Raw genomic sequence first — 17,037 nt, 5'->3', positions numbered from 1 at the left:
GTCGGTAAGCTTCATCATTTCTATCAACTTTTACAGATGCGTATTATCTGAAGTCAGCGAAATGAATCTCTGCTAACTGCACGTAACTTACATGAACATGCACGTCATCTTTGAACACTATTTACAAAAAGTCCCTTGCGATTCGAATGTAGACGAACCAGTGTTCAATTAAAAAAAACCACAGTCCTCCCCGTGTAAACGATTCGACCCACAATCTCAAATGTACCCAGGCTTTTCACATGGAATTAAACCTACATTCCACTCGGACACATACCAAACATTAACTGCCGGTGTAACACGAGAAAATTACTCCCACGAGATTTTTACTCCGGAGTAAACATTTGGTACGAAATTCTTACTCCGAGTACACTTTTCGTACGAGAAAAGAACTCCCCAAGGCACGAACAAATTACTCCCTCCACGAAATTTTTACTCCCCATTTTTATATTTAGTCAAGTTTTGACTAAATATTTTAACATCGAGGGGGAATCGAAACGAGGGTCGTGGTGTATGTGCGTGTGTGCGTGTGTGCGTGTGTGCGTGTGTGTGTGTGTGTGTGTGTGTGTGTAGAGCGATTCAGACTAAACTACTGGACCGATCTTTATGAAATTTGACATGAGAGTTCCTGGGTATGAAATCCCCGAACGTTTTTTTCATTTTTTTGATAAATGTCTTTGATGACGTCATATCCGGCTTTTCGTGAAAGTTGAGGCGGCACTGTCACGCCCTCATTTTTCAACCAAATTGGTTCAAATTTTGGTCAAGTAATCTTCGACGAAGCCCGGACTTCGGTATTGCATTTCAGCGTGGTGGCTTAAAAATTAATTAATGACTTTGGTCATTAAAAATCGGAAAATTGTAAAAAAAAATAAAAATTTATAAAACGATCCAAATTTACGTTTATCTTATTCTCCATCATTTGCTGATTCCAAAAACATATAAATATGTTATATTCGGATTAAAAACAAGCTCTGAAAATTAAATATATAAAAATTATTATCAAAATTAAATTGTCCAAATCAATTTAAAAACACTTTCATCTTATTCCTTGTCGGTTCCTGATTCCAAAAACATATAGATATGATATGTTTGGATTAAAAACACGCTCAGAAAGTTAAAACAAAGAGAGGTACAGAAAAGCGTGCTATCCTTCTTAGCGCAACTACTACCCCGCTCTTCTTGTCAATTTCACTGCCTTTGCCATGAGCGGTGGACTGACGATGCTACGAGTAAAATGGCATTGCGTTCAGTTTCATTCTGTGAGTTCGACAGCTACTTGACTAAATATTGTATTTTCGCCTTACGCGACTTGTTTTTACTTCCAGTAAAAATCTCGTACGCAAAAATGGGATGCGGGCGAAGGGATAATGCCAATAAGTGATCTCGCGCACACGAATGTCGCGCTACCCTCCTTCCACCCCTTCCACCACCAAGACTAACAGGGGACAAGGGAGTAAAAATTTCGTACACCTGGCATGGGAAGTTAAATTGCTTGTGTTTGGGTGAAGTAATTTATTCGTTATTTATTCGACATGGGAGTAACATTTTTGTACGAAATGTTTACTCGGAACTGTCTTGGGGAGTAATTTTCTCGTGAAATGGGGGAGTGCTTTTTTCGTAAAGGGAGTAACTTTTTCGTACGAAATGTTTACTCCGGAGTAAAAATCTCGTGGGAGTAATTTTTTCGTGTTACACCGGTGTGTGTCTTGTGCAGGGTCTGAATTTGTTGATGAATTAACAGCACTAGTGGCAATCTGTGAAAATTAATTAATAAAAAATTGATTTCTTACTCTGCGGAGGACTCTGTCATGATGTTGATTTTTGGTCAGGGATCGCATTAACTGAAAAAAACCCACCCCACCCTACCGCCTAACGCGTACACAACGACGAGGAAACATGGGTCTCGAAGCAATAGTTTTTCCTATTGGCTTTATCCACGTCAGAAAAACCTGTTGTAAAAGATGCAAATATTATTATGCATTATTTTCAAGCATGATAAGCATTGGAGAAAAAGAGTCATATCTTACGCCCCGCGATTGAGAAAAACCCCAACGCGTTAGCGAGTTTCCAAATGGGTCGAATACTTAAAAATCATGCGTCAACGCAATCCCTGTATTCAAGTATAGAGGGATGTTCATATCCCACGTGAAAGCCTAAGCAGATCTCAGATGGTTGCCCGAACTTTTTTTGCAGCAAGGACTGTGCCTTTTAAATATACAAGCACAAGAGATTCCCGCAAAGCTTTTACAAAACGTAAATACGAAAATCTGTAGTATCTCAATGATGAACGTACGAACATCTGTTATATTCGAAACATACAATCTTACTATATATAGTTTTCCCATGAACAAAAACGAAACAAACAACAATTTACACGAAAGTATCACCTTCTTTGCTATAACATTTAAACAACATGGCGGCAAGAATATCGGTCAGTCCCGAAAGTTGAAAGTACTCCGCCTCAGTTAGTAGTTCCCTCAAAGTAGTTTCGTTGCAAGGGAGAGTACCCTCTTTTATACATCCGTCCCGCAAGTAGTTCAGAACGTAGCGGAAGTGCGTGCCGTCACGGTCGATGAAAAAGCTGCCGTCTGCTTCCGTTTTGAGCACGTGACGTCCACTGAACATGGCGGCCAACATGGAGTCTGTTTCCTTGGTGAGGGTGAGGACGGAGGTGGTGAACTGGTGACCTCCAATGTCCAGTTTTACTCGTCCTTCCTGGACCTCGTGCAGTTCGGCCATTTTCTGTGGGAGGAGGTGAAACGAATGCAATTTAGAAAATGAACACTTAAAAGGCGCATATTATATTCAGGGAATAAAAGGACTGCGGAATGCTGACCCAGAGATAGGTATAGGGCCTTAGTTAAAATAGACTAATTATATCTAATAGACTTAATATATCCACAACTGAGTCCACTTGACACAAAGTGACACAGTGCGCAAGCACACACAAACACACTCAATAACATTCCCACACTCATGCATCCTTTGTGTGTCTCCTTTTCCCCTTCCTGCTCCACCCCCGTCTCCGCTCCTTAAAAACACAGACAACTACATAGGCCTCAAGCACATTGACATAGACATAGTCGTCACGTCACGTTCCACACCTTTCACCATAAATTCTCATTCTGATAATCATCGCTCCACGGCTATCGCCAGTTTCTCTCTGACAGCATGCTAAATTATTGCGCGAATCTATCAAAACAAGAATGCAGAGTTATCTCCCATATGTTTTTCGCGAGCACTGATCTAAATTTGAGATCAGTGTTCGCGAGACGAAAATGATTGCAGATTGGCCGACTTCGACAGTGATCTCCGTTCTGTTCTTCACAGTTATGATGAAGACATCGTTCTAAGGTCAAAACAAGTCGAAATTTTGAGACTGCTGTCGGAAGGAGACCGTGATATATGGTTGCATCACTCTCAACTGGTTACAGAAAAAATCGTCTGCACCGGCGCGCACCGAAGCCAAAGTTGATTATCACGTGACACTTTAGAGTTGTTTGCACAGTATATACATCCGCGAAAGATAGCTCGCTTGAAACTGTCTTACATATCAATTCCTTTGTAATTTAAACATTACATAACACCATGAGAAATCATTATCGACGATCACGAATCTGCTTATATCCATAACACATTACGAAAAGATCTAAATATGTAAAATATCGATTTCCTCTCCAGAGAAGGAAAACCAAGCCATCGTGTCAGGGATAGAATGAGACCCGAAGGGAAGTAACTCATATTTGACATGAGTTCAGGATGCATAAATTCAAATATAGCTAACTAGTCTCTCAAAGCAGAAACATGCTTGCGGTTTATGTCTGTCTGTTTGTCTCTCTCCCTCTCTGTTTCTTTCGCCCCCAGTGTGTGTGTGTGTATGTGTGTGTGTGTGTGTGTGTGTGTGTGTGTGTGTGTGTGTGTGTGTGTGTGTGTGTGTGTGCGTGTGTGTGTGTGTATGTGTGTGTATGTATGTGTGTCTCTCTCTCTCTCTATTGCTCTCTATCTCACTGTGTGTGTGCGTATGTTTGTGAGTGTTTGTGTGTGTGTGTGTATTTGTGTTTGTGTGTGTGTGTGTGGAAGTGTTTGTGTGGATGTGTGCCTCTCTCTCTCTCTCTTTCTCTCTCTCTCTATTTCTCTCTCTGTCTCTCTCTCTATCTCTCTCTATCTCTATTTCTCTCTCTCTCTCTATTTCTCTCTCTCTATTTCTCTCTCTCTATATTTCTCTCTCTCTCTCTTTCTCTCTATTTCTCCCTCTCTTTCTCTATTTCTCTGTCTCTATTTCTCTGTCTCTATTTCTCTCTCTCTCTCTTTATTTCTCTCTCTCTCTCTTTTTCTCTCTCTCTATTTCTCTCTCTCTCTCTATTTCTCTCTCTCTCTATTTTTCTCTCTCTATTTCTCTCTCTCTTTCTCTCTATTTATATCTCTCTCTATATATATATTTCTCTCACTCTCTCAGTTTCTTTCTCTCTCTCTATTTCTCTCTCTCTATTTCTCTCTCTCTCTATTTCTCTCTCTCTCTATTTCTCTCTCTCTCTATTTCTCTCTCTCTCTATTTCTCTCTCTCTCTATTTCTCTCTCTCTATTTCTCTCTCTCTCTATTTCGCTCTCTCTCTATTTCTCTCTCTCTATTTCTCTGTCTCTATTTCTCTGTCTCTATTTCTTTCTCTCTCTCTCTATTTCTCTCTCTCTCTCTGTATTTCTCTCTTTCTCTATTTCTCTCTCTCTATTTCTCTCTCTCTCTATTTCTCTCTCTCTCTCTCTCTATTTCTCTGTCTCTATTTCTCCCCTCCCCATCCATCCTCCCTGCTCCCCTTCCACCCAGGCTCTCTGAATCACGCAGGAATAAAGGCGAATGTTTCCATCCACAAAATGTTAAAGGTAAAGTCTTAGCATGGGATAAGAACATTATTTTCCTTTGGCACATTCCCAAAATGCACATCCTGACCGCTTCCTGTTCCGTGTGGGGATATGTTGATAATCAATATCGCAGATCGACATAGGTGCCCCTCATGGGATTAACTCAGCAAACCAATCAAAGCGTTGACATAAAAAAAGCACCCAGGTAAACTGCTAACAGTAACAATCCGAAATTCAAAATAAACAAACAAGAATGGCAAGTTAATGGAACGTTGCTAGCCATCATTCTCCTCAGAGACTGAGTATGAGCAACGCCTTCGAAGCTAAGATTAGTATCTCTACCATAAGTGTTTGTCTGTCTGTCCACGTTAAAGACCAATGGGTCGACCTACTTGTGGATGTTTTGTTTTGTCATAAATTAAACGTTCCAAGAACTTACCATTCTTGATCTAAATCAGAGCGTTGATTTTTGGTGTATATCCATGTGAATGGATACATTTATCACACGTAAAAGACCTGGTCAGATCGGAAATGGTGGGCCGACTCGATCGTCTGCTCGGGGAGGACTGCGACCTTAACAATGGTGGGCCGACTCGATCGTCTACTCGGGGAGGACTGCGACCTTAACAAGCACAGCCATGGACACTACAATCCAGACCTTGATTTCCTGGCTGAGCTTCTCCTTGTCGTTCTCCAGGACGCGTTTCTCCAGCTGAAGAGCCTCCCGCTCTCTCTGGAGCTCCTTGTCCGCCGTCTCCTTGCGCTCCGACATCTCCTTCTCCAGCTCCAGTCTCCTGCGCTCGTACTCCTGCACGGACACACAACACACGCTCTGAACAGATCTGATCAACAAAGGGAAGTAAGTGCGACATGTGTTAGGCCAAAAAAAAAATAGGTCTGTTTACGGTAACATAGGGTGAAAAAATAGGGTCGGTAGGTCGGCTTTTTGTTTTTTCAATTTTTTTTTCATTTTTTTTTCTCCCCTCTCTATGATGTTTCACAGTTCATTTCTTCTCATCAATCCCTGTTTTTGCCCAACATAACTATAAACAGTACTTTGAGCTTACCTCCCTTCTGTCGTCTGCTGTTTGAGCGCAAACAGCTCTATTTTGGATGCGTGTTTTTTTTGGTTTTTTTCAGACGATCCAAAAAAAAGATTAGGGTCGGGCCTAAAAACTAGGGTCGGTCGGGTTACCGTAAACAGACCTATTTTTTTTTTGGCCTAATAGAGTAGGTGAGAGTCAAGCTATGCGGTACCAGTTTCCTGCGATCGTACTCCTGCACGGAGACACAATATACACTCTCAACAGAATTAAACACATTTTAAACTCATTATTGTTTCAAGTTTGAACACTCCTTGACACTGCCTCTAAACAGAATTCAACACATTTTGAACACATTTCAGTGACAAGTTTTGAACACTCCTTGACACTGCCTGCACGGAGACACAACATACATTGATCACATTTTGAACACATTTTAGTGACAAGGTATGAACACTCCTTGAGACTGCCTGCACGGAGACACAACATACATTGATCACAATTTGAACACATTTCAGTGTTGAGACTGCCTGCAAGGGGACACTCTAACCAGAATGGAACACATATGAACACATTTCAGTGACAAGTTTTCAAACACTCATCATTGAGACTGCCTGCACGGACACACAACATACATTGAACACAATTTGAACACATTTCAGTGTTGAGACTGCCTGCAAGGGGACACTCTAACCAGAATGGAACACATATGAACACATTTCAGTGACAAGTTTTCAAACACTCATAGAGGAGGGCCCCAAAGGGGGGGTATCATCACGATCACGGGAAGGGAAATGTTAGCTTTCACGATCACAGTTACCTTGATTTTTGTTTTCACGATCACAAACACCTTGACGAATAGAGGATCATAGAGTGATACAGCTGTGAAAAATGTACGTTAAAAAATAAAATGCTTTGCAATAATGCCCATCACGATCACGAAAACAAATGACGATCACGATCACGAGACTTGATTTTTTTGTCATCACGGATCACGGGCAAAGTCCCATCACGATCACAGAAATGGAAATTTCGGCAATCACGGTCACAGAAAGGTCAAAAAACACCAATCACGATTTTAAACCCTTTGGGACCCTCATTGAGACTGCCTGCACGGACACACAACATACATTGAACACATTTCTGTGACACGTTTTGTACATTTCGTGACATAGTACATACACCTTTCATCGGAATCTTCTTGGCAACATTCAAGTGGATCCAGACACATAAAAATGGTTATCAACTGCACGCATTAATACAGTATCTGGCAGAGCAACAAACATTTGGTGTAATTAATAGCTGACATCCGTTGTGCTTCTGGCACAAACAGATCAGGATGTGCCAGGTTATATTTACACTGTAACCTGCTTCACGAAGCTCGCTGCAAAGCCTTTATTTTGGTATTTCGCTAACTACGTGGGCTGGGTGAAGCGTTTCGTGATGTTTAGAGCAGAAAAGAGATGTTTGTTATTGTATTTTAATGGAAAACAAAGTTTGTTGCTTTTCTTATCTTCGGAACAAGCCTGTTGCATACCATCAAGAATAATAATCCATCCCTCTTTTTCTCTGAACTAGTCACGAGGAAGAACATAGATATGGGGTGAATCCTTGGCTAATTCCTTGTTGCTTGGAACTGCACCAAAACCAGTCTCCCTCTCTCTCTCTCTTCACAAATCTTCCTCCTCCCCTCTCTCTCTCTCTCTCTCTCTCTCTCTCTCTCTCTCTCTCTCTCTCTCTCTCTCTCTCTCTCTCTCTCTCTCTCTCTCTCTCTCTCTCTCTCTCTCTCTCTCTTATAATAGATCATGGCCTTGATTTACGATAAAGAAATAGAATGAGTGAAAGGATCGAGACATCCAGTTATAATAACAATATTATTTGCGAACTCAAGTACCCGGTAGCTAGCTTATTTGCCAATTCTCATGGTAATATTGAGATACACTTACTCCAGTCTACAATTTAAGGCTGCGTTCACATTCAGTAGGGTACACATAGATACTTTGTTTACTTGACAAATCTTTCTCGTACTTGTACACATTTTTGACACACTCGACCTTCAACTCACTAACCTTGATCTTGTCCTCACAGGCAGTGAGCTCAGCGGTGAGACGGAGCTCCTTCTCCTCCAGCCTGGATGCCAGCCTCTCCGTGACGGCCTCCCTGGCGCTGATCTGACGTTCCCGCTCCCTCAGGTGGGCCTCGCGGTCCGCGACGTAGTCCCGAGCACGCTGCACGAACACGGCGAAGTTGCTGTGCAGCCGCTCCAGGAAGCCCTTGCCCATGTGCTCGATCTGCTCGTGGATGTCCACCTCCCAGGCGCTGGTGATGTCGTCGAAGAGGCTGTGCTCGTAGAGCGGCCCTGCGGGGTAGTCCTGAGGAAGAGAGGACGACGGGTCTGCCTCTCCGTGCAGGGTTTGCAGGTCGAGCAGCGAGTCCAGGGCGCCCTCTGGCGGGTGGTTCCACACGTTGTCGTCCTCCAGCAGCTCGAGGGCCAACACGGGCCGTGTGAAGTCCGAGTCCATGTCCAGCGCGCGGCCCACGGCCTTGTCTCGCGCCGTCACCGGCCTCCACTCGCTGTCCGCGTCGGCCCGCGCCCACAGGCGTGACTCCTGGTGCTGGGGCACGCCGTACAGCTGCCTGACGCGCCACTCGATGTGGCCCACCTTCTCCATCTTGCTGAAGCGCACGTTGTGGAAGTCCTCGGTGGGCGAGGTGGTCAGCATCAGCTTGAAGGTGTTGACGTTGTGCTCGATTTCCGGGCCCCGCGCGTAGCGGTAGACGACGAGCTTCATGGGCTTGTGGCCCTCGGCCAGCCCGTACCACTGGATCAGCATGCGCCACGCGTCCTCGTGCACCACGTCCACCGTGTGGGCAAAGTCTCGCCGCGTCATGATGGGCCCCGGTAGCGTCGTCACGCGCTTCTGGTAGTACTTGCGCGTGCTGGCGATGCCCAGGTACTTCTTCAGGTGCTCCAACCACTCGGCCACCACCACGTACCAGAAGTCGCCCTCCGACAGCGAGCGTTCCAAGAGCTGCTCCAGCACAGCTTTCTGGGCGTGGGGGTCGGGCGCGATGGTGGTGGGGGCAGTGCCCAGCCCGTACCCGCACCCAAAACTGCCGCTTCCTACGCCGCTGATGCCGCTGCCACCCGGGCTGGAGGCCAGGGCGTAGCCCCCACCCCCGGGGCTGCCCACCCGGAAGGAGGATGGGGAGGTGGCGCATCCTGGGGCGGGGGGACTAGGGGATCCTGGCACGGCGTTTGACATCCCGAAGCAGCGTCGCTCCCCAAATCCGTTCGATGCCACCGTGGTACCGGTGGGCCTAGGGAATGACGTCAGGGCAGAAGGGAGCATGCCAGACCTGCACGAACACACGCTCGCTTAGCTTGGAATTTTTTCCCCCCCTTGAAGCGGTGTCTGGGGCAAAATTGTTACCCCCTTTATACAGAAGTGACAGGTCAGTAATAAACATTAGCAGACGATAGGCAAAGAAAGAGACAGAAAGAATGACACATTGCAAAGGAAGAGATGCATGGTTTTCATAACTTTTCGGCGTCACTCCACAGTGACTCAAACATGTCCAGCAAGAATAAACGAACTCCGAAAATAACTCTGTCGGTTCTGTTTGTATGGACTGTAAAAGAGTGAATACTTTTGCTTAAAGTGGGGCAAAAGGCTCAGCCGTTTCCGTACGTGCTCCTTGTCCACGTGTTTCAGATACACACCTTGCTCGTAACTGGCCTATAATGCCGCGTGGGAGCAGTCAGTGAAGTTTGCGGCCTCAATAAAAGCAATAAAACCTGACAGAGTTATTTCCGAACATCGTCTGTTATCACAAAACAAGTACAACAAAAATAAAGACTGGACAATCGCAGCAAAACAGGAAACAACGAAGACCTGTCCGCCTTTACTGCGGTCCGAGTAGTGACAGGCAAAGACCGCGTAAAGAAACACACATAAGAGAGAATAACATCATGGATACGACTATCGTGTTTGAAAAAACAAATGTAAACAAACTCGGTATTACCAGAACAAATAAAATTGAAAATGGACGAAAAGGGACAAAGATGATAAATTTGAAACTTTCTGGTATGCCAAAGATATTCACAAATGTGAATATTATCTCTGGGTGTATTTACTATTGACATTGAATAACACGTGTGTACTACAGAGTGCAAAACCAAGAAGATGTTCCAAAAAAGGTGTCCTACATCTTCGCTATAAGTTCTCGGGTACCGTGACAATGTGTGAGCAAAACTTTCTCGGTGCAAACTGGAACAGCAGCACCGACAACAAGAGGCTAAAAAGAACACGCCCCGCATGTGTGACGCAGCAACAGCAGCAAGGCTAGCAGAGAGGTAAGTAGGTAAAATAGTTCCTATTCCTACATCACGTGCACAGCTGATAAGAGGGGCTCGTTCGCAGCGAAAACAGCGCTCTTCGAGTAGTTCTTTCGTGCATTCCTTCGCTTTTCTCAAAGTCTCTAAGAAGCGCGTGACTTTACTGAAACAGTGCCAACTGCGAAGACGGAGAGGCACTCGAAACGGACCTCCACGTCTGTTTTGGAATATCTTTCTACAAGATGTGTAGCAATGTTTGTGATAAAAAAAAGTATGAACTTTTTATCTCAAGTGCCTGTGTTTGAAGAGGAAGCGGGGCGGTCTCTGACAAAAGTTTCTAAGTTTAGCTGGATGTTGGCTTCCAGCCACGTGTTTCTGTTTACAAAACACGGCAGCTCTGAGAACAAAGAAAACCCACTTTCTAGACCTGCTCTGGAATTCCGGAAAGGCTGGCACGCAGTTTCCTGCTAATTGAGGAAAGGAACGCCACTGGTGATCTTGTTTTTAATTGGGTTCTAGGTTATTAGGCTGATCGTTGTGTGTTCTTTGAGATAAATCCTGACTGACTAGGCTGCCACAACCGAATTTACAAAGACATTATTCTATCTGATGATAAATGGCTATTTTCATAACTTAAACACTGAATCCGAAGACTGACATCATTTTCCCCTTCCCGGGGCTCCTCCTCCTCCAACAACAACAACAACAACAACAACAACAACAACAACAACAACAACAACAACAACAATGGGTTCACTTCAAATTTAACAGTAAACGGTTATTTGTTCCACATATCAATCTAGCTGCACTGAGGTGTAACGAGTTACAGACTTGTCTACGTCAGTTACATCACGATGACACACTCGATGACACATAGGATGACACATACGATGACACGGTAGTCTGGCAACTTATGATGAAGACACAGACACACACACACACACACACCTGAAAATTGAAACTGGTAGATATAACAATACACCTAAGGAAAACAGATTATGTGAAAAATGTGAGTAGGCTAGTAGAAGATGAATACCCTTTCTAGATAAATGCATAGTAAACAAACAACTTCGAACACCTCTCATGACTGAAATAAATCAACCTGTATAGTCATATGATGTACCAAAGTCAACTTTTGCAAGTAGACACTCTACAAACTATATTGGGGGAATTGTTTCCCAAAAAAGAAACCATGAATTCATTTTGTTCTATTTCTTCGCGTGTCTTATAAGCAAAACGTTTTATGACAATAAAGAATATTCGTATTTGTATTCACACACACACACACACACACACACACACACACACACACTCACACACACACAGACACACAAACACTCACACACACACACACACACACACACACACACACACACACACACACACACACACACACACACAAACATCATGTCACACTGACACAAATCTAGCCCACATTGGGCTTACGGGGTGTCATCCACGTACATCAGCGGCTGATTCGCATTCTTCCTATTGCACCACCATATGCCTTCAATTACGAAAAGAACAGACAGACACTGAGATAGACAGACAGACAGAACGACAAAACCCCCCCAGTCACACACATTGTGTTACACTGACACAAATCCAGCCCACATTGAACTCACGCGGCATCCAAATCAGCTGATTCTCTTTCTTCCTACTGCACCACCAAAATGCCTTCAATGATGACTCGGAAACGTGAAGGCCAACAGTAAAAACAACATGCAGGTTTCACACTCACTGACAGACTTACCTCACAAGAAGAAAGTGTAAAATCGCACGTATAAAGCGCACTGCATGCAGTGGTGGAGGATGGTTGAGGAGAAATGATTAGACTGAAAAATGGGCTTTGATCAAAGTCTTTATAGTCTGCTCCGCCGCGCCCCCCTCGTGGATCTCCCCCAGTCGAGGCTCCTTGAAACGGAGCCAGCACCATGACGTCACTTTCAAAATAGTTCTCGTTGTCGGCCGTGAAACGAAGAAAGAAACTGAGTGGAGAGGAGAGCGGAGCTATATCGAGGAGTTCGACCTCTGCCTTTCGCTGAACTTCTTTGTGCGCAGGTGTCTCGTCTTCCCGTGCTCTGGCAAAGCTCTGGGATGGAATCTGGCACCGTCCGGGCGGTTCGGGTCCGGGTCGGCCGCTAATGTCTGGCTTCTGTATTATACATGCACTGACTGACTTGCCGCCGTGCTCGGAATAGCTGTAGGATTTCTTTTTGTTGCTGTAGTTGTTGTTGTGGCGGTGGAAGTGGTAGATGCCGGGCTTGGAACAGCTCTCATGATTTGTGTTTGTTGTTGTTGTTGCTATGGCCAGTGGAAGCTCCTATATATGATTTGTGTTTGTTGTCGTTGATGCTATATGTCCAGTTGTAGCTCTTATGATTTGTGTGTGTCAACTGTCGTTGTTATTGTGGCCAGTGAAGCTCTTAGTCTTATGAGATGATATGTGTTTGTTGTCGTTATTGCTGTGGTCAGTGGTAGCCGTCATATGAGAGAGAGAGAAAGAGAGAGAGAGAGAGAGACAGAGAGACAGAGAGACAGAGAGAGACAGAGAGAGAGAGAGAGAGAGAGAGAGAGAGAGAGAGAGAGAGACACACACACACACACACACACACACGCACACACACACACGCCCTATACTTTAGACAAAAGCACTGAAAGCTGTTTGGGGATTGTTTTCGGGCGCCTGTTTGGCGGAACGAGGGGAAGGGTACCGCTCCATCAGCCGTGTGCTCCCAGCCCGCACCAACTCCACAACAAAGTTCTGTCTGCAGAGAAAACTTCAGTCTTGGATGCTTCCACTGACATTTGCTTCCATTGGTGAGTTCCATTTCCTAAATATCATATTCACACATCTTTTGATACACGCAGGCTGTGAGAGTGGTCCGTGGTATAGACCAGATTCACCAGCAATCACCATTATAGTCTAGCATAATGACTCTTGTACGGAGATGCCGGGTAGTTTCATGAATGAAAGCCGTAGTACAGAGGTAGCAGAAACTGCTTGCTCCCACCGGAGGGCTCAAGAGCGCGCATAGCATGCACGAAGGCGCTGTTTAGATCATCTGCTACACGTTTGGTAATCGACTTCCAGGCTTCAGCAAGGAGCAACTTGGCATACCGAGAAAGAGCTTTACCGATTATCTTGCTGATTTTCACCTGTGCGGTTGGGCAGTCGTCGTAATGACCGGCTTGAGGAAATGAGTTCTAAAAGATCTCTGTCGGCCTCGGAACGTGCAGTAACCAAAGATATGACGGCTTACTAGTGCCAAAACCTCATAACTGTAATTAGTAATTTTCCCTTGATAATTACCATTTTCACGTGTTTATTACTAATTTTCCCGGCAAAATGTCTAATTTTCCCGGAATAATTACTAACTTTCACCTGTTAATTACTAATTTTTAGTTTTGGCTCACTTCCTGACGGCCGGATTGCTAGTGCCAAAACTAAGAGTTAGTCATTTTCCCGTGAAAATGAGTAACTAACACGTGAAAACAGTAACTGACAGCGTTAATTAGTAATTATCACGTGATAATGGGTAACCCCAGGTTTTGGCACTAGTAAGCCGTCTTAGGGCTTACTAGTGCCAAAACCTCATAATTGTAATTATCAAGGGAAAATTAGTAATTTTCGCTTCATAATTACCATTTTCACGTGTTAATTACTAATTTTCCCGGGAAAATTACTAACTTTCACCTGTTAATTACTAATTTTTAGTTTTGGCTCACTTCCTGACGGATTGCTAGTGCCAAAACTAAAAATTAGTCATTTTCCCGTGAAAATAACTAATTATCCCGTGAAAATGAGTAACTAACGAGTAAAAACAGTAACTGACAGCGTTAATTATTAATTATCACGTGATAATGGGTAACCCCAGGTTTTGGCACTAGTAAGCCGTCATACAAAGTTCTTCTACTGCTGCAGTGATTACCGGTACACTTCCATCGTTCATTTACGTAGGCTATGTGCCTTCGCTGGTCAGTGTATAGTAGTGATCCAGCCAGTTTCGGTGGGTTCTGCGCGTTATCATAGCAGAGACATAGATGTATGTATGTCTCTGATCATAGGTCATCTAAAACCAGCCAAGTTAAACAGTCCATCAGCAGAGTGTTACAAGGTTCCATTAGTAGGGGCTCAGTGCCAGCTCCCGGCAGAAGAATAAGTCAGTTACAGGTGCTCAGTTCAGCGGCTTTCAGATACTGTACCGCCGAACGTAGGTACGTTAACATGTACATAATGTATATTTACAGTCTCCGGCGCTGCTGTACTGATACCAGATAAATGGTATGTTGACAGAGATAAAGACTGTATCTCTGTGGGTGTGTTATGCTGGCTAGCACTGCTCGTGCAACTGGAGTCGGTCACTGACGTATTCTATGGCTGTGTGGTGTTGTGCACGTGCACAAGTACCGATACTCAGACGTCCTTGGACAACCTCGTGCACAGTCATGCCAATTATTCACCTAATCTTAACATTCCTCTGACGCTACGCAATGAACCTTTTTTTAATTCACAAAACTCCATTATTCAGCCGGTGTATCACATACACTGAGACAGACAGTATTGTTAATACCACATACACTGAGACAGACAGTATTGTTAATACCACATACACTGAGACAGACAGTATTGTTAATACCACTTACACTGGGACAGACAGTATTGTTAATACCACATACACTGAGACAGACAGTATTGTTAATACCACATACACTGAGACAGACAGTATTGTTAATACCACATACACTGAGACAGACAGTATTGTTAATACCACTTACACTGGGCGGGGAGATAGCTCAGTTGGTAGCGCGCTGGATATTCAGTTGGCCGCTGTCAGCGCGAGTTCGATCCCAGGTTCGGCGGAAATTTATTTCACAGAGTCAACTTTGTGTGCAGACTCTCTTCGGTGTCCGAACCACCCCCCGTGTATACTACATTGGGTGTGCACGTTAAAGATCCCACGATTGACAAAAGGGTCTTTGCTGGCAAAATTGCTTAGGCACAGTTAATAATTGTCTACCATACCCGTGTGACTTGGAATAAGGCCGTGAAAGGTAAATATGCGCCGACATGGCTGCAATCTACTGGCCGTATAAAATTTCATCTCACACGGCATCACTGCAGAGCGCCTAGAACTGTACCCACGGAATATGCGCGATATAAGCCTCATTGATTGATTGATTACACTGAGACAAATATTAGTGTTAATACCACTTACACTGAGACAGACATTATTGTTAATACCACATACACTGAGACAGACAGTATTGTTAATTAACCAGCCGGTGTACCACATACACTGAGACAGACAGTAAGCCTATTGTTAATACCACATACACTGAGACAGACAGTATTGTTAATAGGACTGGGTGGCCGAGTGGTAACGCACTTGCTCTCGGAAGCGAAAGGTTGCGAGTTCGACCCTGGGTGAGGGCGTTAGCAATTTTCTCCCCCCTTTCCTAACCTAGGTACTAGGTGGTGGGTTCAAGTGCTAGTCTTTCGGATGAGACGAAAAACCGAGGTCCCTTCGTGTACACTACATTGGGGTGTGCTCGTTAAAGATCCCAGGATTGACAAAAGGGTCTTTCCTGGCAAAATTTATAGGCATAGATAAAAATGTCCACCAAAATACCCGTGTGACTTGGAATAATAGGCCGTGAAAAGTAGGATATGCGCCGAAATGGCTGCGATCTGCTGGCCGATGTGAATGCGTGATGTATTGTGTAAAAAAAAAAATCCATCTCACACGGCATAAATAAATCCCTGCGCCTTGAATATGTGCGCGATATAAATTGCATAAAAAAAAAATATTAAAAAAATCCCTGCGCTTAGAACTGTACCCACGGAATACGCGCGATATAAGCCTCATATTGATATTGATTGATACCACATACACTGAGACAGACAGTATTGTTAATACCACATACACTGAGACAGACATTATATGACTATTGTTAATTAACCAGCCGGTGTACCACATACACTGAGACAGACAGTATTGTTAATACCACATACACTGAGACAGACAGTAAGCCTATTGTTAGTACCACATACACTGAGACAGCTCAGACAGTATTGTTAATACCACATACACTGACATACACTGAGACAGACAGTATTGTTAATACTCCATACACTGAGACAGACAGTATTGTTAATACCCCACATATACTGAGACAGACAGTATTGTTTATTAACCAGCAGGTGGATATCATCAGAGTTTCTGACCCCTCTTCGTCCAGCCCACAGGGAGGAGGAAACTACTGTGACTTCGCAAGGCTCAGACGCTCTGAATTGGAGGCTCCTCTTTACAAGCCGTTCTGACCCGAATGGCTTGTCGCACCCCTCTACTGTCAATATCCCAAACCCAACACCCCCGCTCTTTCAGCCTTGCCCATACTGATATGACACATCCATAGTGACCAACAAGTTGCATTGTGTTGGCGAATTCATTTTTATCATGTGAAAGGTACAATCCTTCTCATGTAATCAATCATGCCAGCCAACACAAACCTTGCCAGGCTGTTACTTGAGATTCAGAGCATCCTTCCTAAGGAATAATTACCAGCTTGCTACATTCTGTGCAGAATGTGATTTTGTTGTTGACTCTTATCAATGTTGTAACTGACTGACAGCACTGTCAAAATGAGATATTAATTCAGTGAAAGGAACTCACACGCACACACACACACACTAATTCTCTGTACAGAACGTAGTCACACAGTTGATGTTTGGTATGTGTTGAAGTGGAAGAACATTCTTACTCCGTGTAATCACCAGTACACATATGTTTGACT

At 44.1% G+C, this 17,037-nt stretch overlaps 1 protein-coding gene across 2 annotated transcripts; it reads right to left on the bottom strand.

The window, feature by feature from the left end:
- Positions 1-2,239: 2,239 nt before the first annotated feature.
- Positions 2,240-12,322, bottom strand: LOC138981576 (uncharacterized). Of its 2 annotated transcripts, XR_011460661.1 has the most exons (5): positions 11,993-12,322; positions 7,970-9,260; positions 5,480-5,665; positions 5,297-5,430; positions 2,604-2,742 (listed from the first exon to the last, which is right to left on the bottom strand). XR_011460661.1 is itself a non-coding variant. In XM_070354539.1 (4 exons), the coding sequence occupies exons 2-4, from the start codon at positions 9,251-9,253 to the stop codon at positions 2,371-2,373; spliced, it is 1,806 nt and encodes a 601-aa protein (XP_070210640.1). In that variant the 5' UTR covers positions 9,254-9,260; positions 11,993-12,305; the 3' UTR covers positions 2,240-2,370. The 2 variants fall into 2 exon arrangements, 1 of the variants encoding a protein (XP_070210640.1); XM_070354539.1 differs by lacking the exon at positions 5,297-5,430 and having other exon boundaries at positions 2,240-2,742; positions 5,516-5,665; positions 11,993-12,305.
- Positions 12,323-17,037: the final 4,715 nt, after the last annotated feature.

The sequence above is a fragment of the Littorina saxatilis genome, linkage group LG12, assembly GCF_037325665.1.
Source record: "Littorina saxatilis isolate snail1 linkage group LG12, US_GU_Lsax_2.0, whole genome shotgun sequence".
NCBI classification, from domain to species: Eukaryota; Metazoa; Mollusca; class Gastropoda; order Littorinimorpha; family Littorinidae; genus Littorina; species Littorina saxatilis.
This window is presented reverse-complemented; position numbering and strand designations above follow the sequence as displayed.

Coding starts and splice junctions, on each gene's coding strand:
- LOC138981576 (XM_070354539.1), bottom strand. CDS start 9,253: ATGCTCCCTTCTGCCCTGACGTCATTCCCTAGGCCCACCGGTACCACG. Junction 5,666..7,969: donor CCTGTGAGGACAAGATCAAG/GTTAGTGAGTTG, acceptor GTGTCCGTGCAG/GAGTACGAGCGCAGGAGACT. Junction 2,743..5,515: donor AGCTCAGCCAGGAAATCAAG/GTCTGGATTGTA, acceptor CTCCTCCCACAG/AAAATGGCCGAACTGCACGA.